This window comes from Ostrinia nubilalis, chromosome 11 (assembly GCF_963855985.1).
Source record: "Ostrinia nubilalis chromosome 11, ilOstNubi1.1, whole genome shotgun sequence".
Taxonomy (NCBI): Eukaryota; Metazoa; Arthropoda; class Insecta; order Lepidoptera; family Crambidae; genus Ostrinia; species Ostrinia nubilalis.
In genome coordinates, this window is record NC_087098.1 from 9,299,000 (window position 1) to 9,321,448 (window position 22,449).

The 22,449-nt window shown below is 34.8% G+C and overlaps 2 protein-coding genes across 3 annotated transcripts; one reads left to right on the plus strand and one right to left on the minus strand.

Annotated features, from left to right (window-relative positions):
- Nucleotides 1–3,118: 3,118 nt before the first annotated feature.
- LOC135075880 (putative nuclease HARBI1) lies at nucleotides 3,119–4,851 on the plus strand. Of its 2 annotated transcripts, XM_063970338.1 has the most exons (5): nucleotides 3,119–3,634; nucleotides 3,705–3,986; nucleotides 4,141–4,528; nucleotides 4,609–4,742; nucleotides 4,832–4,851. In XM_063970338.1, exons 1-4 carry the CDS (start codon nucleotides 3,380–3,382, stop codon nucleotides 4,737–4,739), a joined length of 1,056 nt encoding a protein of 351 aa, XP_063826408.1. In that variant the 5' UTR covers nucleotides 3,119–3,379; the 3' UTR covers nucleotides 4,740–4,742; nucleotides 4,832–4,851. The 2 variants fall into 2 exon arrangements, with proteins under 2 accessions (XP_063826408.1, XP_063826407.1); XM_063970337.1 differs by lacking the exon at nucleotides 4,832–4,851 and having other exon boundaries at nucleotides 4,609–4,761.
- Nucleotides 4,852–9,504: 4,653 nt separating this feature from the next.
- Nucleotides 9,505–11,238, minus strand: LOC135075881 (putative nuclease HARBI1). The gene is made up of 5 exons (XM_063970339.1): nucleotides 10,716–11,238; nucleotides 10,364–10,645; nucleotides 9,822–10,209; nucleotides 9,608–9,741; nucleotides 9,505–9,518 (listed from the first exon to the last, which is right to left on the minus strand). Exons 1-4 carry the CDS (start codon nucleotides 10,968–10,970, stop codon nucleotides 9,611–9,613), a joined length of 1,056 nt encoding a protein of 351 aa, XP_063826409.1. The 5' UTR covers nucleotides 10,971–11,238; the 3' UTR covers nucleotides 9,505–9,518; nucleotides 9,608–9,610.
- Between the last annotated feature and the right edge of the window lie 11,211 nt (nucleotides 11,239–22,449).

The window sequence follows — 22,449 nt, forward strand, 5'->3', positions numbered from 1 at the left end:
AATTCACAAACACAAAGAAATCAAATTATGTGCTCATTATCCACTGCGGTATCAGTATTCAACGTTTGAATAATCTTTAGTACTATGCAAGCAATATAAACTGTTTACATAATGACGTCGCTACTGTCATCATTGCTTTCACAAGCAATATGTTCCAATTTGTCCCTTATCACATTTCCCTTTAGTTTCTGTGATCTGTGCTTGTTTCTAAGTTGATATCAATGAAATATTCCTTAGTACTTTTGATTTAAATTATTTTTTTTATTTTGACACGTGTTTGAATAATCAAGGTCAGATTACAATAAAATAACAAGTGAAAACGTAACATTGCATTGCAACTCGCAATTTCGCAATATTGATGAGAAGATTCCATTGGAAAGTATGTATTCATTCCTAGGATTCCCCTAACACCATCAAATTCAAGAGTGCAATTTCCCATCTCATGCTTAGGGACCACGGTTTAAAATAGTGTGGTTGCATAGAGCCTGCAACGGGCAACCGCGTGCATAGCTGCTCATACTAATTTTCAATATAAAAGCAAGTGTTGGCGCCTCACAAGTTTTAGCGGAGTTCCCTATGGTAGCGGGAGTAGACTTAATGGAAATCTATGCTTCTCCGATGACCAGTTGTATGTGGAATACTCCAGAGTATGCGCACACAATAGCCTGGTGATTTTAGAACCTGAATGAAAAACAAAAAAACATTGTTTAAAAAGAAATCTGCGGCAGGTGTAGTGTTTTAATTTTGTTTTAGAAAGATTTCATAATTTTGTAAGTATTCAAATATTTAAACATAATAATTTGTAGATTTTATATCAAAAAATATAATTATTTAACAAAATTAATTTTCTTATAATATTTTAATTCTATTAGAACCATTTTCCACTTCATCGCAGAAGAAGTCGCGGGCAAAAAGCTAGTATGAAATATGTAGTATTGCCCGCGGCTTCACCCGCTTGAAATTTAGTTTGTCACAGATCGTCATAAATTATAGCCTATACATTGTTATTCTGGTCGACGCCAGGGATGGATGAGCGTCGCTGTCGCTGGCGACAGGGTCTTCTGGTTCAGGGTTCATGGAGTAGGTCTCAGGCAAAATGAAATCCACTCGTAGAAATTAATAAACTCAGTGTATTCACGAAAATAATTACACATAGCACTAGAGTCGTATCGGAACTGAGTGAACCAAAGGTCTTGCGATAGGAACTTCCGACCCGAGTGATAGTTGAACACAGACTGCCTAGTATTGCTGTACTGTACTGTAAAGTTTCATCAAAATCTGTTCAGTAGTTTTTGCGTGAAAGTGTAACAAACATCCAGATATCCACACAAACTTATATTCGTGTTTCATTATGAATCGAAATATAAAAGACTTAATAAACTGTATTAAAAATTTAAATTAATTTATCAAGTTTGAATACCTCATTCTACCTTAAAACTAATAACTTAAATCAAGTCTTAATACGGTCACGGCTCAAGATTTTTTTGTCCATTTCAGCGTTCTTTTTACTCTTTTGACGTTGCGTTGACAGCTTTTACCTAAATTCGCGCGGAATATTTTTGTGAAATGGCTCTTAAACATTAAACATAAAATCATACTATGATGGTCTGATAGAATTAATAGTACAAGGCGTATCATTATACAAAAGAGTATTAAAAGTTTTCGTCAAAACAATAAATGCGGTTGTCGTCTATGGGTATTAGCTTAATCGCTGGGCAAACAATACTTTAACGCCAAGTTGGACATTGGACGAGTCTGTTTGTTTGCAACTTATTATGAATTCTATAATGCTATCTTGGTCGGTTCAGTCAATCCTGGCAACAAATAAGATTAAAGAAACTTTCATTCAGAAAGTCGCCGTAGACGGTAGACGTTAGCGCGTACACTACAGCTAATTTGTTTTTATTGTTAAACTTTACACATTTTCAGGACCTTAACGGTTATGCTGGCTATTTGTTGCGACATATCTGATCCCGTGATGCCGGTCTCTAATTGACTTTTTTTTGTATTCTGTAAGTTCTTTTCATCAGAGGTTTTTTCAGATGGGTACTGGCCCCTGAAAAAAATAAGAACTCTTCCTTTGTTTCGGCTATCGACATTGCTGAACGTTCGCTCGCTTTTGGCGTGACAATCGGGCTAGGAATGATCTCTACAATACAACTTTTGCTTTTGACGTGAGACCAAATACCACCGCGTATTCAATTATTTTTTCGAGATTTTACGCGATTTTCTGCCAAGTCGACGTGACTGTATTTTCGAGTTATATTTCAGAGAATGTTTGTAAAGAATTTGTGAAGCTGAAATACAACATTGTATTGCTATAGAAATATGTTTTCTTAACATGTTATTATTATTACTATAAATTGCTTATTAGGCATTGCAAATGCTATTAAGTGCCCCAAGTAAAATTCTTCTACGCTTCAATTACAAAAACTGTTTACATTGAATTTATAAAATAATGTTATTATACTTGAATACTTATAGAAATCTTTTTAACTCCTTAGTTATTACGTTGCCAGTACTTCAAAGGTTCTTTGAAGAAGATTATATTTAATGAAAAGGCCTATGACCGAACTATTTTCTTAGTTTTTTCTTGGGAGAGCTAGCTTTTTATGCACATTTTTATTTAACAGAAGCTCGAAGTTTGAATTGTGATATGTTTTATTTATTATTTAAACTGAAATAGCTTAGATTTAATGGCACGCGGCCTGCATTTAAATGGTTCGCAAAATATTTTTGTTGTATTATAAACTTTTAGAGATCGTTGAACATTTTCTCGAGCTTAAAGCAAATTCTTGGATGCGCTGTGCTGTGGTTCATTGAATTCTATTATTACCTAGACCGTTTACAGCAAATACAGATTTTATTGAACAGTGTCTGACTATTACATTGTATAGACTTTTATACCACATTCAATTCGATTTGTGACGCTGTGGGAATCCTTCGTCTCTCTTTCCGAGAATCTCGAGATATACTTGTATTTCCCACTAATTCACAAAAACTAACTTAGTTTTGTATCGCTAGTTTCAGTACAATAGGCTGTAATTCTTTGATGGAGTGATTCAATAAATTCTGTCGCATAACAATAAAACGAAGAAAGATAATTATAGTCCTACGGTCTTATTCATAATCATTTTTCACATTTTATCAAATGCTTATTAGAGGTTTATAAAACGTTTGATAAAAATTGTTATTCATAATCGTCATTTAGCGCTAAAATCCTCTTATAACTGTGTGATAAGTTATCGAGAGCTCGGGCCTTGTTTAAAGCTCTAATAAACCTATTTTAACCTAACTTTTATAAATGTCATTTCATATGAATGTCACTTCGTTGGTTTATTTATTCAAAATATCCTTGCTGTGATCCTTGCTTGTGAAAATGAATGCTATAAATGCAATTGTGCATTTAGCCAATAATGCCGACCCAGCGCGACGTAGAAAGCTCTACCGCCAACGAAGCAACCCATTCGATTTGCGGGACCTAAATTTTAAAATAAAATATAGGTTCAATAAGGACACAGTGCGCACCATCATAGATTTGGTGGAAGATGATCTGGTTCAGAGCGCTAGAGGTGGTGGCACGTGTCCTGAACTGCAAGTTTTAGTGGCCATAAGATGTTGGGGACGTCGTGAGGTAAGCACAAAAAAGTGTTTTATTTTATCCCTTTGTCGTGGCTGCTATAATTATTTTCATACATTTTCAGGTACAAGATGATGCTGGTGACCTCCATGGCCTAAGTCAGCCGACAGTGAGCCGGATATGCGCCAGAGTCGCGCATGCAATCGCGAATAAGGCAAATTCCTTCATCAAAATGCCTATCACTATAGGAGAGCAGGAAAGAATTAGTGCCAAATTTAGAGCAATTAAAAATTTTCCTGGGGTGATAGGAGCCATAGATTGCACCCACATTAAAATTAAAAAAACCGGAGGTGACATGGCCCAGTACTATATTAATAGAAAAGGCTATTATTCCCTGAATGTTCAGGTAAAATATATTTTGATTTTATACAGTTTACAACAGAGAAAGATTTGTTTTAATAATGTCTATAATTTTTACTTTGTATGATCTAAATTTTAGCAACATTCAACACTATATTATTGGATGGATTACCTACAGGATACTGTTTTTTTTATTTTAGGTTGTCTGTGATGCTGACCTCAAAATAATGGATATAGTGGCTAGATGGCGAGGCAGTACACATGACAGTCGAATTTTTATGGAGAGCAATATAAAACAACGATTTGAGGATAGGCAGTTTAGAGGACGCCTTATTGGCGATTCGGGCTACCCTCTTCTGCCATATCTATTTACACCTATTTTAAGGCCTAGTCGTCCAGAAGAAGAAGCATACAATAATGCTCACATCTCAACTAGGAACACTGTTGAAAGGTGTTTTGGGGTGTGGAAGCAGCGGTTCCAATGCCTACTCCATGGCTTACCAGTAAGCCTCCAAAATGGAAAAGCTGTGATCATAGCATTGGCTGTATTACATAATATAGCCATTGATATGAATGACACATTGTTAGGTAAATGTTATCAATTTGACTGTACATAAGGAATACAAATCTTTATGACAAAATGTTGACAAATTCATAATATTTTTCAGAACAACATATGGAGCAGGTCCCTGTAACTCCGCAACTTTCGACGGAGAACAGTGTTCACGACAACCGACCTTCATTGTTGAGGCGTAGGTCGCAGTTGATACTACAAAATTTTATAAATCAACATTTTTGAATGGTACTAAAATACATTTTGATAAATTCCAACGATTTACTTTTATGTAATGTCATTTGAGTTCATGAAAATGTTGTATTTTAATTTTTCAGATACTGTTCCTGGCATCTTAATGAAAATAAAAAGAATATTTGATTGAAAAATACCTGTATTTCAATTTTCAGTCCAATTTGTTACTATCACAAAAACAAAACCTGTAGTTCTCTTTAAAAAAGCAATTATTCTGCAAAAATTCAAAACAAATTACTTTATATCACTAATTTAAGTACAATTAGTTTCAACAAACTTACTTATTAAAAATCACAGTTCAATTCTTTAAAACAAAGAAATTGCTTAAGTATAAACGTTTCTATTCGGAGGTTATCAACCTTCTACATTTAAAACAAAATAACCATAATTTACACTATTATTATAAAGGCGAATGTTTGTGACTAGGCATATGTGTATTTACTTTATATCACTAATTTAAGTACAATTATTAAACTTACTTACTAAAAATCACAGTTCAATTCTTATAAACAAATAAATTGCTAAAACAGATAGATTATATAGTCTCGAATAACATATAGGCTTCTTTTTATCCTGGAAAAATGCACAGATCCTGTAGGTTACAGAAATAGTAGTCTACGCAGGCGGAGTCGTGGGCAACAGCTAGTTAATAGTAATCTCAAACTCTTATTAAGTTATGACTAGTAAACATATTCATAGCCGTCTAAATATATTGCAGAAACACAATCAAAATGCGGATTGGAACTGCATAAAATACAAATTAAAAACAAACAGAAGTAAGGGAGGAACTAACTTATTATTTAGAATCTGTTAGTACTTGAAAAACTTTAACATCAAAAGACTTATTATTCTTTATTAATGTGAGTGTAATATTTAAGTTTTTCCTGTAATAATTGATGCTCAAGATCCAAGTTTCTCCCTTTCTTCCGTTCGTTTTCCATTTGAACTTCATGCAGTTCAATCCGGCATTTTGATTCTGTTTCTGCAATTTCGGAAATCCTAACTTTGCTTAAATCAATTAAGCCTTCTTTGTTTAACAGTTTCCTTTTTTTTTTGATTGCTGGTGCTTTAAAATTAGGTTTTGCTTTATTTTCTTTTGCCTCTACTTTTTTATTTTCTTTATCTTCCAATATGCCTCTAGTAGTACAAGCATGTGTATCTTCTATTTCTTCATCAAGTACCACCAATTCATATTGGATTTCTTCATTATTTATCAATTCCTGATCTTGCGTATTTTGAGTTGATTCCTCCTCTTGAATGTTAATTAATTCACTTTTATTTGAGTCCGAGTCAAATCTGTTAACATCGACTACAAATTCATTGGGCAACCAAGATGCTATATCATCAGCCCTATCGTCAGGCACTGATAATGGTGGACCACCGCCAGTTTTAATTTGAGCCTGCCTAGCAATGGTCTTGTCTTTCTTCGCACTGATTTTTATGAGGCTCCATTGCGATTTTAACTGGGTAATGGAGCGGTTCATACCAGCGCACATTGAATTAAACCTGAAAAAGAAATGACAGGATTTTGAATTACAGGTAAAGGCAAAATTTTATATTGAAGGCAGAAATCAAAAGATGTACCAACGTTGTTTGTAAATCAGCCCAAGCCGCAACCTTCCGTTTATTCGTGTTAGTGTCTGTATTTTTATTTTCGATTGCATTTACTCTTTCTTTCACCAACTCTTTCAGCAAATACTGAAAAGCAAACACTAGGCGTCAAACATAAATAAAACCATGCTACAAAAATTAGTAGGCACTTTATCAGGCTAAAAATAAGTACTACCTTATCTTCCTCCAACCAGTTTTCTGATCGTTGCCTTTTAGGCGGTCTGTTCTCCTTCGTCATGGACATAATTAGTATCCGATGTAACTAGCCGGGTCGTCGTAAGAGCTTATTGCAGAGTACAGGGTAAGAGGTACAGAATCCAGAACATACAATCCCAAGTTTTATAAAAGTTTGATAAAACTTGGGAGTTGATCGAAAAAACCGAAAACTTTATTAAATTTTCGTGCCAAATGTCAATGTCAGTAAGTAAAACGTCACAGCTGCCAATTTTTTGTTTTTTTTTTCTGCGATTTGTCTATGATTTTACATGGTCCATCAAGTTAAATCACCAAAAAAGCTGTTTTCGTTCATTCTTTTTGTATAGTCTGTGGAAAGAAAATATTAAACTCTGTTTTAGCTATCAAAGGTTTATAAACGATTATGAATAACGTTTTTTATCAGAGGTTTATAAGAGTGTTTTAAGCCTATCAAACGTTTTAGCTAATGTAGGTTTTAAACCTATATTAGCATTTTATTATGAATAAGACCGCTAGACAATAATGTTGGGTGTTAATGTACCTAATTCAGTGACAGTTAATTTTGTATTAATAAATACTTAAGGTCAAAATATCTTTTCAGAAGCTTAGCTTTGACTTTAAGTAGTTATTATAGTTTATTTGAAATTGCCAGAGAAAGGTAACAAACTAGCGACCTCAATAATGCTAGTGTACCTATTTATCATGATAATAGTATCTAAATACTGTAACGGTCTTATTCATAATAAAATGCTAATATAGGTTTAAAACCTACATTAGCTAAAACGTTTGATAGGCTTAAAACACTCTTATAAACCTCTGATAAAAAACGTTATTCATAATCGTTTACAAACCTTTGATAGCTAAAACAGAGTTTAATATTTTCTTTCCACAGACTATACAAAAAGAATGAACGAAAACAGCTTTTTTGGTGATTTAACTTGATGGACCATGTAAAATCATAGACAAATCGCAGAAAAAAAAAACAAAAAATTGGCAGCTGTGACGTTTTACTTACTGACATTGACATTTGGCACGAAAATTTAATAAAGTTTTCGGTTTTTTTCGATCAACTCCCAAGTTTTATCAAACTTTTATAAAACTTGGGATTGTATGTTCTGGATTCTGTACCTCTTACCCTGTACTCTGCAATAAGCTCTTACGACGACCCGGCTAGTTACATCGGATACTAATTATGTCCATGACGAAGGAGAACAGACCGCCTAAAAGGCAACGATCAGAAAACTGGTTGGAGGAAGATAAGGTAGTACTTATTTTTAGCCTGATAAAGTGCCTACTAATTTTTGTAGCATGGTTTTATTTATGTTTGACGCCTAGTGTTTGCTTTTCAGTATTTGCTGAAAGAGTTGGTGAAAGAAAGAGTAAATGCAATCGAAAATAAAAATACAGACACTAACACGAATAAACGGAAGGTTGCGGCTTGGGCTGATTTACAAACAACGTTGGTACATCTTTTGATTTCTGCCTTCAATATAAAATTTTGCCTTTACCTGTAATTCAAAATCCTGTCATTTCTTTTTCAGGTTTAATTCAATGTGCGCTGGTATGAACCGCTCCATTACCCAGTTAAAATCGCAATGGAGCCTCATAAAAATCAGTGCGAAGAAAGACAAGACCATTGCTAGGCAGGCTCAAATTAAAACTGGCGGTGGTCCACCATTATCAGTGCCTGACGATAGGGCTGATGATATAGCATCTTGGTTGCCCAATGAATTTGTAGTCGATGTTAACAGATTTGACTCGGACTCAAATAAAAGTGAATTAATTAACATTCAAGAGGAGGAATCAACTCAAAATACGCAAGATCAGGAATTGATAAATAATGAAGAAATCCAATATGAATTGGTGGTACTTGATGAAGAAATAGAAGATACACATGCTTGTACTACTAGAGGCATATTGGAAGATAAAGAAAATAAAAAAGTAGAGGCAAAAGAAAATAAAGCAAAACCTAATTTTAAAGCACCAGCAATCAAAAAAAAAAGGAAACTGTTAAACAAAGAAGGCTTAATTGATTTAAGCAAAGTTAGGATTTCCGAAATTGCAGAAACAGAATCAAAATGCCGGATTGAACTGCATGAAGTTCAAATGGAAAACGAACGGAAGAAAGGGAGAAACTTGGATCTTGAGCATCAATTATTACAGGAAAAACTTAAATATTACACTCACATTAATAAAGAATAATAAGTCTTTTGATGTTAAAGTTTTTCAAGTACTAACAGATTCTAAATAATAAGTTAGTTCCTCCCTTACTTCTGTTTGTTTTTAATTTGTATTTTATGCAGTTCCAATCCGCATTTTGATTGTGTTTCTGCAATATATTTAGACGGCTATGAATATGTTTACTAGTCATAACTTAATAAGAGTTTGAGATTACTATTAACTAGCTGTTGCCCACGACTCCGCCTGCGTAGACTACTATTTCTGTAACCTACAGGATCTGTGCATTTTTCCAGGATAAAAAGAAGCCTATATGTTATTCGAGACTATATAATCTATCTGTTTTAGCAATTTATTTGTTTATAAGAATTGAACTGTGATTTTTAGTAAGTAAGTTTAATAATTGTACTTAAATTAGTGATATAAAGTAAATACACATATGCCTAGTCACAAACATTCGCCTTTATAATAATAGTGTAAATTATGGTTATTTTGTTTTAAATGTAGAAGGTTGATAACCTCCGAATAGAAACGTTTATACTTAAGCAATTTCTTTGTTTTAAAGAATTGAACTGTGATTTTTAATAAGTAAGTTTGTTGAAACTAATTGTACTTAAATTAGTGATATAAAGTAATTTGTTTTGAATTTTTGCAGAATAATTGCTTTTTTAAAGAGAACTACAGGTTTTGTTTTTGTGATAGTAACAAATTGGACTGAAAATTGAAATACAGGTATTTTTCAATCAAATATTCTTTTTATTTTCATTAAGATGCCAGGAACAGTATCTGAAAAATTAAAATACAACATTTTCATGAACTCAAATGACATTACATAAAAGTAAATCGTTGGAATTTATCAAAATGTATTTTAGTACCATTCAAAAATGTTGATTTATAAAATTTTGTAGTATCAACTGCGACCTACGCCTCAACAATGAAGGTCGGTTGTCGTGAACACTGTTCTCCGTCGAAAGTTGCGGAGTTACAGGGACCTGCTCCATATGTTGTTCTGAAAAATATTATGAATTTGTCAACATTTTGTCATAAAGATTTGTATTCCTTATGTACAGTCAAATTGATAACATTTACCTAACAATGTGTCATTCATATCAATGGCTATATTATGTAATACAGCCAATGCTATGATCACAGCTTTTCCATTTTGGAGGCTTACTGGTAAGCCATGGAGTAGGCATTGGAACCGCTGCTTCCACACCCCAAAACACCTTTCAACAGTGTTCCTAGTTGAGATGTGAGCATTATTGTATGCTTCTTCTTCTGGACGACTAGGCCTTAAAATAGGTGTAAATAGATATGGCAGAAGAGGGTAGCCCGAATCGCCAATAAGGCGTCCTCTAAACTGCCTATCCTCAAATCGTTGTTTTATATTGCTCTCCATAAAAATTCGACTGTCATGTGTACTGCCTCGCCATCTAGCCACTATATCCATTATTTTGAGGTCAGCATCACAGACAACCTAAAATAAAAAAAACAGTATCCTGTAGGTAATCCATCCAATAATATAGTGTTGAATGTTGCTAAAATTTAGATCATACAAAGTAAAAATTATAGACATTATTAAAACAAATCTTTCTCTGTTGTAAACTGTATAAAATCAAAATATATTTTACCTGAACATTCAGGGAATAATAGCCTTTTCTATTAATATAGTACTGGGCCATGTCACCTCCGGTTTTTTTAATTTTAATGTGGGTGCAATCTATGGCTCCTATCACCCCAGGAAAATTTTTAATTGCTCTAAATTTGGCACTAATTCTTTCCTGCTCTCCTATAGTGATAGGCATTTTGATGAAGGAATTTGCCTTATTCGCGATTGCATGCGCGACTCTGGCGCATATCCGGCTCACTGTCGGCTGACTTAGGCCATGGAGGTCACCAGCATCATCTTGTACCTGAAAATGTATGAAAATAATTATAGCAGCCACGACAAAGGGATAAAATAAAACACTTTTTTGTGCTTACCTCACGACGTCCCCAACATCTTATGGCCACTAAAACTTGCAGTTCAGGACACGTGCCACCACCTCTAGCGCTCTGAACCAGATCATCTTCCACCAAATCTATGATGGTGCGCACTGTGTCCTTATTGAACCTATATTTTATTTTAAAATTTAGGTCCCGCAAATCGAATGGGTTGCTTCGTTGGCGGTAGAGCTTTCTACGTCGCGCTGGGTCGGCATTATTGGCTAAATGCACAATTGCATTTATAGCATTCATTTTCACAAGCAAGGATCACAGCAAGGATATTTTGAATAAATAAACCAACGAAGTGACATTCATATGAAATGACATTTATAAAAGTTAGGTTAAAATAGGTTTATTAGAGCTTTAAACAAGGCCCGAGCTCTCGATAACTTATCACACAGTTATAAGAGGATTTTAGCGCTAAATGACGATTATGAATAACAATTTTTATCAAACGTTTTATAAACCTCTAATAAGCATTTGATAAAATGTGAAAAATGATTATGAATAAGACCGTAAGTAGGTAGTACCTTGCAGTTTTAATTGCACATAAATACTTTAATCTGTGTAATTTTATTCACCATTATACATATAATTATTACATATTTTTATTTAAGTATGCTTTATAATTATGCAGCTTTAAGGAAAGAAAACTCGACTGAATGCTGGATAGTTGCGTTCTTTGTTTTTGACTAAGCTTGCTTATACTCGCAAGTAAGTACTAGTCGTATGAAAACAATTTTCTACTTTTTATCTACTTGGCATAACACAAAGCAAAGTAAGTAACGCCCATTATGTGCCACTGCAAGACACAGATTTCGTAGTAGTTTGACATGATACTATTGAATAATTTATAATACAGTAAATATGTGTATATGTCACCGGAAAATAACAAGACTCGTAAGTTGATCAATTTTCTAGGAAGTTGATCAACTCTCGGAAAATAACAAACGGCAGTTGAAATGTACTATTTAACGTATGTATTTTAGTAAGTTGATTAATTTACGGCGTCTTGCCGTTAAATCATCCGACAAAGGCAAGGTGTACGTTGATTGGTTAAAAGACTCACGTGCTTTTATACCGCTCCCCGCCACCCGGCCGCCGCCATTATAGTCTTTTCACCTAAGATGATTCGTATGACGTTTCGAGTTTGAAAGTTATAGAGATCTCACATAACTAAACCATAGCGATTTATCTATCGATTTTTATCTAACAGTTAGTAAAACCTACTTTTAGAGAAATATTTTGTTATTTAACAAAATACATGTTTTTTTTAATTACAAATATTATTGTAACAATTTTTTATTGATAATATTCTAATACCATGGACTTCGGGTGCGTGACAGTTTATATAAGTTTATATGATATAAATTCATTTCAATAACGTTCATATTGTATAATAAACGAATGTTATAATAACACTTGATATAATTTTTTAACATATAATGTTTACTTCATATAATAAATCATTTCTAATAATGTCATTTCAGATACCAATCAAAACGCATAAAGACATTTGATATAAACCTTACTTAATCTAAGACTCATTTGATGTAATTTTGTTTAATATAAATAATATTTCATATAACCATTACATAAAATAAATATTATTTGTTTTAACGACTATTTGGTATACTCTTTAATTGATATAATTTCTGATAGATACAACTTTTAGTATGTTCTTCTTTAGCTTGACTTATAAATGACTTTAGTGACAAAAACGAATCGCCATAAAACCGACTCCACATAGTCTTGTCTGCCCTACCCCTAGAGTGTAATTTAGAAGCGCGTAGGCACGGAGGGGCGAGGCGGCCCGCGGGCTGAGGAGCAGGTGGCTGGAAGCGAGGCGCCGCGGCTGAGGCTGGCCGGCCAAGCCGGCCAGCAAGCCGAAGACGCGGTGTCGAGCGAAAGCCATCTGCGACGATTAGCACGCGAGGGACCGCCAGAGCCCCGCAGTGCCGGAGCCGTGACAGAAGTCTCAAGTTTTTAGTCAAATTTGCATGCTGCATGCCTGCTTGCTTGCCTGCATGCTAGCTTGCTTGTTTGCTTGCTTGTTTGCTTGCTTGCTTGCTGCATGCAATGCTTATACATACAATTGAACTTTATATATATATAAAATTATTGTTATATGATTTAAGTTTTATAGGAAAAGAATTTTATCTCATTTGATTGTTCGACATTTTATTTTTATATGATTTGAATGTTATTTGTTTTAAATAGTATACATTGTAAGTTTTATAGAAAATATTCATTATATCAAACCATTTTATATCAGTTGTTAGTTATTTGTCTTAAAATTATTCGTTTTAAAATTATATTATTCGTTTATTATAGTAAATAATTATTATATTAAATAATTTTATACAATTTGATGTTATATCCTCTAAGTATTATATGATATGTAGTTATATCATACATTACACACCCATGGACTTCGTGTTCAAAAAAATGATTCCTAAAAAATACTGGTTCTATTTCTTTAAATTAAAAACTATTAATTTATTTTCAATGCGTTTACTAAAGTCAACAATCGAAAAATATAGTTGATTTTTGTGATGTTTCTAATAACTAAGTATTCACTGCAATCGATTAATGAATAACCAAGACCATTCATTTACTTAACTATATAGCATAGACGAATTTTAACATCCCTATTTCTAAAATATAAATAAATATTAAAACAACATATCTAAGTGTTTGTAACTCTATGAATAAACACTTGCTAAATGCTTATAATTAATGCTGTTGACCGTCAAATAGTACGCTGGGCAACGATTGGCCCATTTGTGGATGATTTTACTTGTAGCAATATAGTTAATTATTAAATTACGGCTAGGTACCGTAAGTTGACCAATTAGCTAAAATACAATGCGTTATATAGTACATTTTAACTGCCGTTTATTATTTTCCGAGAGTTGATCAACTACCTAGAAAATTGATCAACTTACGAGTCTTGTTATTTTCCGGTGACATATACAATGTCGTGTTTGTCTACTTACACTGGAAGACTTGAAGTTGTATACGAAGCTCACGTCGTAGTGGTCTTGGTAATAAGGGTATCAATATTAAATTAACAAATTAACTTTGTTCCAGGAGTCGTAAATCCAGACGCGACATCACCCCGCAAGGAAGATAATTGAGCTGAGGCGCAAAAGGAAAAAGTCCCCCGATAGCGGCAGAGCTCGAATAATGTGGTCGGGCACGCGCCCTGCGTGCGTTCGCATCGGGCCGTGTACTTAGTAGAGGGAGATGCGCGTGTGGTGGGGGGCGCGGGCGGGGGTTAGCATGCGGGTGTGCTGCGTGACGACGGTGCTGGCGGCGCTGGCGCTGCGCTCGGCGGCCGAGCCCGGCCCGCGGCGCTACCCGGCGGAGTGGCGCGGCGGGCGCGAGCTGGCCCGGCCGCGGCCGCTGCAGGACTTGTTCGAGGCCGAGGCGCCCCCGCCGGAGGCCAACGCGTACGCGCCGCGCCAGCCGCCCCTCCCCCCCGGAGCCCTGCACGCCGAGCGCCGCCGCTCGCGCAACAGCAAGCGCGCGCAACACCTGCCCTCCGAGATCGCCAGCCAGATGATGCTGCGGGCCTCGCGCTCCAGCCGACCCTACGATGTGCCCCAGATAGGTGAGTGCTAAAGCCCGGTCTGTGAGCACGTAGAATTTCGTCCAATGACCCCAAGCTACCCATCCTTATCGCACACTCACTGCGGGCGCCCATCGCACAGTCGCGACAGCAATATAATTACGCGCGAGCGATAAGGAAGGATAGGTAGCTTGGGGTCATTGGACAAAATTCTACGTGCTCACGGACCAGACTATAGATGTAACAATTCACAGGTGTAGCTGGTTCCGGATACACAAGAATGGAACCAGTGTGGTCTGCTTTACATACTTTGCGTTTGAATTACCAAGAGACCACGTTTTAACTCCTAGCTACTTGTTAAGACCACAGATAACATAGTACCTAAGACGAACGCGCTATTTTATTGAGCTCAAAGCAGACATAGACTTTTTTGGTTGACATTTCTAGTCTCAGTGCATGTAATTTCAGGCTAAGGGCAAGGCCACCTTTCAGCACCGTAGCCAGTCAGCGAGAACAAAAGCAGAGGCGTTTTTCGCAAACATTTTCAATACAATGTATATTTAACACATATTATTATGTAAATTCAATTCAGAATAATTAATTATTCGTATAATTAAATATAATATGAGATAACATAATATAAAGTTACCTTGAAAGGCAATTTAGGCATGATGTTAATGTTTTAACCCTTATTCATTTCCTCGTAACTCGTACATGTACTATGCTAATTTGTATTTTAATGTTATTAATATGCATGGGCTTCGGAACTAACTTGAATAGTTCATCATAGTAGCATTGAAACATGGGTATCGAAAACGCAATGGGTGTAGGCGTAGAGTTGAAAGAGCAATGTGGCGAGCATCACTCGTCGAACATAATCGAATGCTTGTCGATTACTCGCATTGTGAGCGAATGGCACATGAATGCGTCGCTCGGCACGTTCGGCCGGCGCTCACGCAACCGATCATCGTCAATTACCAGCCATCACGTATAATGATTCATGACATGGAAGTCAAATCACATGAAAACTTTACTGAAAACCTACCGAACTTTACACATATTTGAATTGAATACTATAATTTGAAATAACGTGAATTATCTAAACTTTTTATTTAGAAAGTACCTAGTAGTAGTAGTAGTTGGCCTAAAATATTATACCGTAGTATTTCCTAATGGATGGTAATTCTGACTACTATTAATGTGAACTTTATTTGTATTTAGTTGCAAAAACAAACAAAGAGTCACTAATACGAGTAAGGAGAGTTATTCTAAGCAGTTAATACGAGTAAATATTTTTAAATAGTTAGTTACTATAGACATGTAAGAGCCGTTATTCTTTCGTTTAGTTACAAAAATACTCAAGCTAGGTAAACAAATCGATCAGTTAGGCAGTTCATGGCGCTAACTGTGATTGAAAATACATTGTATTTTTAAACATGAAAACGAGGATTGTTTTAGGACTGCTTTAATTAGATTTCTTATGGACTAAATCCGAATCCAATTTATTATTCATTCTAATTACCCATTTCAATATTTGTTGCGATTCATGTAATTTACTTTACTGCTCAGTTTTCACTGTCGACCTTAATGAGAGCCATGAATATTGTATTGTTACTTATAATACTGCTGCGGCGTTTAAAACAGTGCCTTTTAAATTAAACACGGTATAATGGACTTAGAGCAAATTAATCTCTCTCTGATCTGATTATACTTACCTGCAAAGAGCGTATCTAACAAAAGTATTCAATCGCCATTTGTAACCACAAATTCATTCTATTTGACTTAACTGTAAGTTGATTTTATCTCGCCCATCGCTGTAATAATATTTGATAGGGCAATTTTCATTGATTGCTAGCTATATTAGTAGGAATTGTAAAGCTTAAAATAAATATTTGATCGCTAACTCTAGGGACTAGGTCGTCAATTCCGAATAAGTTGATAACTGTTAGTTTCAGCTATTTCTATCTGTCAGGAATCATCCAAGTGACTTGGCCATCGACAGCTAAGTTCACACATTCTGCAAATACATGAGAGCTAAACTTGCTCGAATATTTAGTGACTCATAAATATTTCATCGGCTGCGAACAGATTTAGAGGGGTACTCAAACAATTTTCAGCCAATTCACGTCACCCTCCGACTTAATTCACCACTCTGAAATTGCCAATATTTCTCTAAAATTAAATCTGAGACCTGCATGTTTTATGAAAATGAGGTCACATTATTAAATTTAACGGAACAAATTACGTCTTTGCAACATTTTTTAAAAAGCCTTAAAGGAATGGAGTTTTCTTTGACACGACAGTTTTTCAAACTTAATTACAAATTAAGATGTTAAGAGCATAAAAAAGGTTTTAAGCAGGTTTTGATAAGCTCTTTTACTTTAGCAGAAGCATATTTTTTAGTTATAATTTTATTGGGTTACCTTTCTATTTTCTTACGGGCGAGCTCTTTTTGCCAAGGGCAAATTATGATGAGAAACGTAATGAGTGTAACAGTCTGAATTAGCTATTATTCTGAAGATAGGTTGCAGATAACAGTAATGTAAATGTAAATAAGATGGAAATGAAAATCTGTTCTTAAAGGTTAGGACATTAGCCCCTTCTGACCCACCGCACTACCAAACCACACTACCAGTAGTGTCGTGGGGAATATTTTTTCCCTTCTGCACTACCAAGCCAGTAGTGTCGTGGGTAACATACATCTTCATTCCCATCGACACTACTACCATAACTAAATGTAAAATTTGTAAAATTTTGGCTTGTTTTGTAATAAATTATGTTTATATGCAACCCTAACCTCGGTACAAAGCAGTTTCACGGAATTTACTAAAAAAAAAAATATTACCTAAAAGGGCTTATACCTATATACTACTTTGCGTGAAAGAAAAACAAAAATTAAATTATTTTTACCCGAGTGCGGCAAAGCAAAAGGAGGGTTATGATTTTGACAGGCTATGTATGTATGTATATATGTATGTTCATCTATTCCCTCGTAACTTCTAAACTACTTATTAGAATTCGACAAATGACATATCATTAGAAGCGCCTTAATTGTTCGCTGGTTATAGGCTATATGGGGTTTCACAAAATCTAATGTGGCGCCCTCTAGCGGAAAAACTATACAGAGTAAAAAAATAAAGTTAAGATAATTATGCCGTGCTTGGTATCATTTGAAAGCGCTTTACTTGTACATTTACCGTAACCATGGTACATAAGCCCTTTTAGGTAATATTTTTTTTTTAGTAAATTCCGTGAAACTGCTTTGTACCGAGGTTAGGGTTGCATATAAACATAATTTATTACAAAACAATCCAAAATTTTACAAATTTTACATTTAGTTATGGTAGTAGTGTCGATGGGAATGAAGATGTATGGCCCTTAAAAATTACCCACGACACTACTGGCTTGGTAGTGTAGAAGGGAAAAAATATTCCCCACGACACTACTGGTAGTGTGGTTTGGTAGTGCGGTGGGTCAGAAGGGACATTAGCGATACGCATGTCTCGTACTCATATATAGTCTACTGGTAACTTTGACTGGTAACTGGGTAGCAATACTGGGTAATGTACGCGTGTAAGCTCAAAAATAGCTTACACGCGTACATATAACATCAAATATACAATAAATTCAAAGTTTCTTCGAAGATACTGTTTAAACTTTCGGGGAAGGCATAATAAACTTATATACCTAGTTGAACCGGATGTACCTATTTGGACTTGGTATTTATTTGGAAGTGGGATGAAAAAAACATTGAGAACTATTAAGATTTTTTTTTATTTTTTTTATGTACACTTTAAAATACCTTGAAAAAGTGGTTAACCAACGGCCGATAAATTCGCACTGAACGTAGGTACAGGCGACAGCAAGTCAAACTAAAGCGGTGGCGGTACACGGTTTTTATATCGTTGTTTTAAAAAAGTGTGTATTCTATTGTGCTGTTGCCTGTACAATACCTTTTCCAAGTAGAGTATAAATAAATAAAGTTTTTAGTTACGGATTACACCGAGGGCCGGGCTTTCTAACGCCCTTACTGGCAACTTATTTGGGCAAGCACTAAGGTGACCCGAAGATCAGCCTAAACAGCCAAGTACGTATCAACGCCGGGACCGCGGGCGAGGCCACGTAGGCCGTGGACGTGCCTTACTTACCAATACCCGGTCTCTATTTATTCTTATTCCTCCACAAACTTTCGGCTAAATATAGCCTGCGATACTGTCACATCCGAACACTTTATTCCGTTTTATCACAACGACATCTCCTCGCCAACTTAACTTCACATTGTTTTTGTTATTGCCGTTATTAACAAAAGCCTACGATCATTTTGTTTGCAAAGAGTATTATCGTAAATGCGAATTTTAATTAAAGAACAGATTTTAATAAACCGTCAGTAGATTATCGGCTCAGATACCCACGATATTGCGTTGTAGGTTTAAAAATACATATTTATTCAGTTTTGCCCATTCGAGGTTTCTGCTAGTATTTTAATACTTCTCGATACTGTATGATTTTTATTTATATGAAATTTTAGTTACAATAAAATTTAAATTAATAAACATTTTCTCTTGTATTAAAAAATATTAATCAAATAGGGGCCTGAAAATGCGGCGAAATGGTTCCAGTAAAGGATGCATGGTACGGCAGTGTTTGCTTCGCGCTCGACTTGGCGGGGGCACTGCCGTGCCCCCAGAACATTAACGCAAAACTGGAAACATGAAAAATCTCCCAACGTAGAATACTAACGTAAAGTAGTTTAATAGTTAAAAGCAAAACATTTTCCTTGTTAACCTTGTATTCAACAGACGTGCATCCGTGAAGTTAGCTTTAAGTATTTTTAAAGAGCTTATTTTCCGTGTACTTGGAATTAAGATAATCTAAAGATCCGATCAAAAACAACTTGAGACGAGCAATTTTCGTGTACATTAAGTCTCTAAAAGACTCAGCGAAACCGCGTTTACTTTGCAAAAGCGTAATTTGCTTAGTAGGTACCCGACTGTTGTCTTTCTTACAGTTTCACAGAGCGTTTAATTATTTGAGACCTAATATTGAGACTAAATATTGTACAGCTATGACTGTAATTTTTTGCTATAAAATAGCACTTGAAGATGTCATAGGCTTGATGTGCTTCCGTCCGACTATTCTAAAAATTGCGTTGTTTGTCTTACCTGTCTGTATACCTGACCACTTCGTCTTTGTTTCAAACTCTTCTCAGTTAACTTGGCATTTCTCAGTAAACCACTTATTTGTTCATAGTATCTACTCCGCTGCCCAGTCTGTTTCCCAACAAATTTCATTTGCATAAGTCCCATTACTAAATTATTTACTGATTATATTAACATTCTTTTGTAACTGCGCGAAAATAAACGTTCTAAATTACTTAATACATATTTTATTGGCTTTAATATCACTTGGATTTTACTCGTGATGTTTATTTATTATTTTCGCCTACATTTATTAAGTACGAGATCAAAAGAGTAGGTACTCTCCGAAACGGTTACTACCCGTTCGCGCTAAGTTTGCCGGTCCGTGGAAAGCGCGTCCCCTCCTCCAACCGCGATTAAACGCAATTTGATAGTGATTAAACGCATTTAAGTGTTTTATTTTACCCAAATACACAATTTTTATCAATATTAATAAATAAAAAATATTTTCAATATAATTTGCTAAAGTTATAGACGCATTCCTTCGAGTGACGTCATATCGCCAGCGGCAAACTTATCACGAACAGATAGTACATTGTTATGGTTATTTGACAACTCTGCATCGATTATTTGAAGGAGTATTGATGATATAAGTAGTTATAAAAATTGTTTTGAGAAGGTAATCTTTACAGCCTATTCTATCATTTTAAAGCACTAACTTTTAAAATAGGTATGTATGTTTGTAAATTAAGAATTGCGTCATTCAATCGTACAAATTGTAAAATGTCTGTGATATGTACAGTCACGGAATGAAAAGGTTCGTCAGTTTTCAAATTGAATCCTTCAACGAATCGCGAGCACATGTTACCTTTTGAAACTATGTTACAGAATAATCTCGAGTTAGAGAAAATAATCTTTAACTGTTCGTCAGTAAAGTTCAAAATTATTCAGATCAACGTTGTTTGACGATTTATCTTGTCAAGATTATTATGATTGATAAACTAAAACCTTCTTGTTGGTTCAACCTGCCATTATTATTTCTATTAAATAAAAAGACTACATTTTGTAACATTGCATGGGATAGAAAATTAAACAAGTAAAACCTTATTCGTTAGCAAACGTCATATTTATTTAAATGTTAGCAGCACTGTTTCTTGCACTGTTATGTTGGCAGGTTTGACTCTTACAGTACCTAGTGCAAGCGAAAACCGACACTAAGGTGACGAACCTTTTCATTCCGCGACTGTACATTGTACAATGAAAAATCTATATTAGGTAAGTACTTAATTTATATTACACATTTGTTTTTTTTTCGAAGATGATAACATCTGCGTCACGCCCACCATTTATAATATATTTCTTACCATTTTAATAATTAAAAGGATTTTTAATTCACTTTTGTTCGTTGGTCAACACTATTTTGTAAATGTGCAAAGTAAAAGTTCTTAACTTAATTGCTTAAACTCACATATAATTTTACTTTAATAACCTACCATTTTCATTTCTTTGATTACTACCCATGTGTACTTATTATTTAATCAAACACTATCTTCTGTCACTAAGTACCTATGTCTTTTTTAAATGTTTTAGTGTAACAGTTAGTATTTTGGACGCATAAGCAAACATTATTTTCATTAAAATTGTTAAGTAATTGATTTATCATCATTTTCTATAAAGTTTGTAAATCACGTTTAAAAGTGTAACTGTATTTGTATTTAAGTTTAACGCCTGAAAATTTAATATTTGATTGATCGTGGTTTTTGATTTTAAGTACTTTAGGGTAATTTACAACTGCAAAAGTTTGCATAGTAAAAATTGACTCAAATTAAGTCTATTTTAGAAGTGACTTTACAAAGTGTTAGAAAACAATACAAAAACGCGATTTCGCTACTCTTTATTCAGCTTTACTAGTTGCAATTTACTCCCACAAGATAACTAATTGTTGCTGATGAATTACTACCCTTAACTACTTGTATAATTAAGCTAATACCCGTAGTAGAGCTAGCAACTGTTTTAAGCGGTAAATCGGTAGCGGCCATCACGCGAAACAAAATGAACGGTCTATTTCAGTAGTGTACGGACATCACGAATAATTATCGGGATCGAGTACCTGCTGCGAGCTTTCAACGGGCTGTTTTGTTATTAGTGCCGCACAAAGCAACTGCTCAACAATTAAACGGTCGCAATACGACTCCTTTTGTTGATACAGGAGTAGTTTCAATGAGAGCAACACGTAAACGCAAATGGAACTCGACATTTTGTAAACTCTCGACTAGTATTTCGAGTTATTGTGTTGTGTAGTTTTAGCGTTAAACTAAAAAGCAAATATTCAGAACATGACTTTTAACCCCGTGAAAACCGAATACACAGGTGGAACTCGAATCAACGACCTTTCACTCGCCAACTACGTACGAGTACCTACTAAATGAAATGTACAAGTCAGTCTTTTCTTAAAACGTACTACTTTTTTAATTTGTATTTATTAAATTTTGACCACTTATTAAACGTCAAATTAACAATGTAGCCCTTTGTTAAAATACATATAACAATTGCTACGAAGATTTGAATATTAGGTAAACAAAATTGTTTATTCGTTACAATATCTAACGATTCCATGCATCGGAAATCTAAATATTTCCGATTTGAAAGTCAGTCCTTACCGAGGTTGCAATTTTTGTCTACAAATTCGACGTACCTATGCCATTCGCTGAATAAAATATTTTTAGAACTGTAAACTTTTTAGTCCGAGTACCTGTGACAATTTGTGCTGTTCACTCGTATGCCTTTGGACACCTGCCAGATTGTTAAATTAAACTTTTGGTTTATTTCTTTGAACTCTTTTTATTTGTAAGGTTTAATAGCCTCACTCGTTAGTTCGTCTGAGACGAATCAACTGTGCAGGAATGTAGCGGAAAAGTGGAAAATCTCTGAGGGTAATGATCAAGATAAATCGTTTTCAATAGAAGTCGCTTTTGATAAAAATTTTTTAAAGACATGCTAGCTATGTCTGCAATAATTG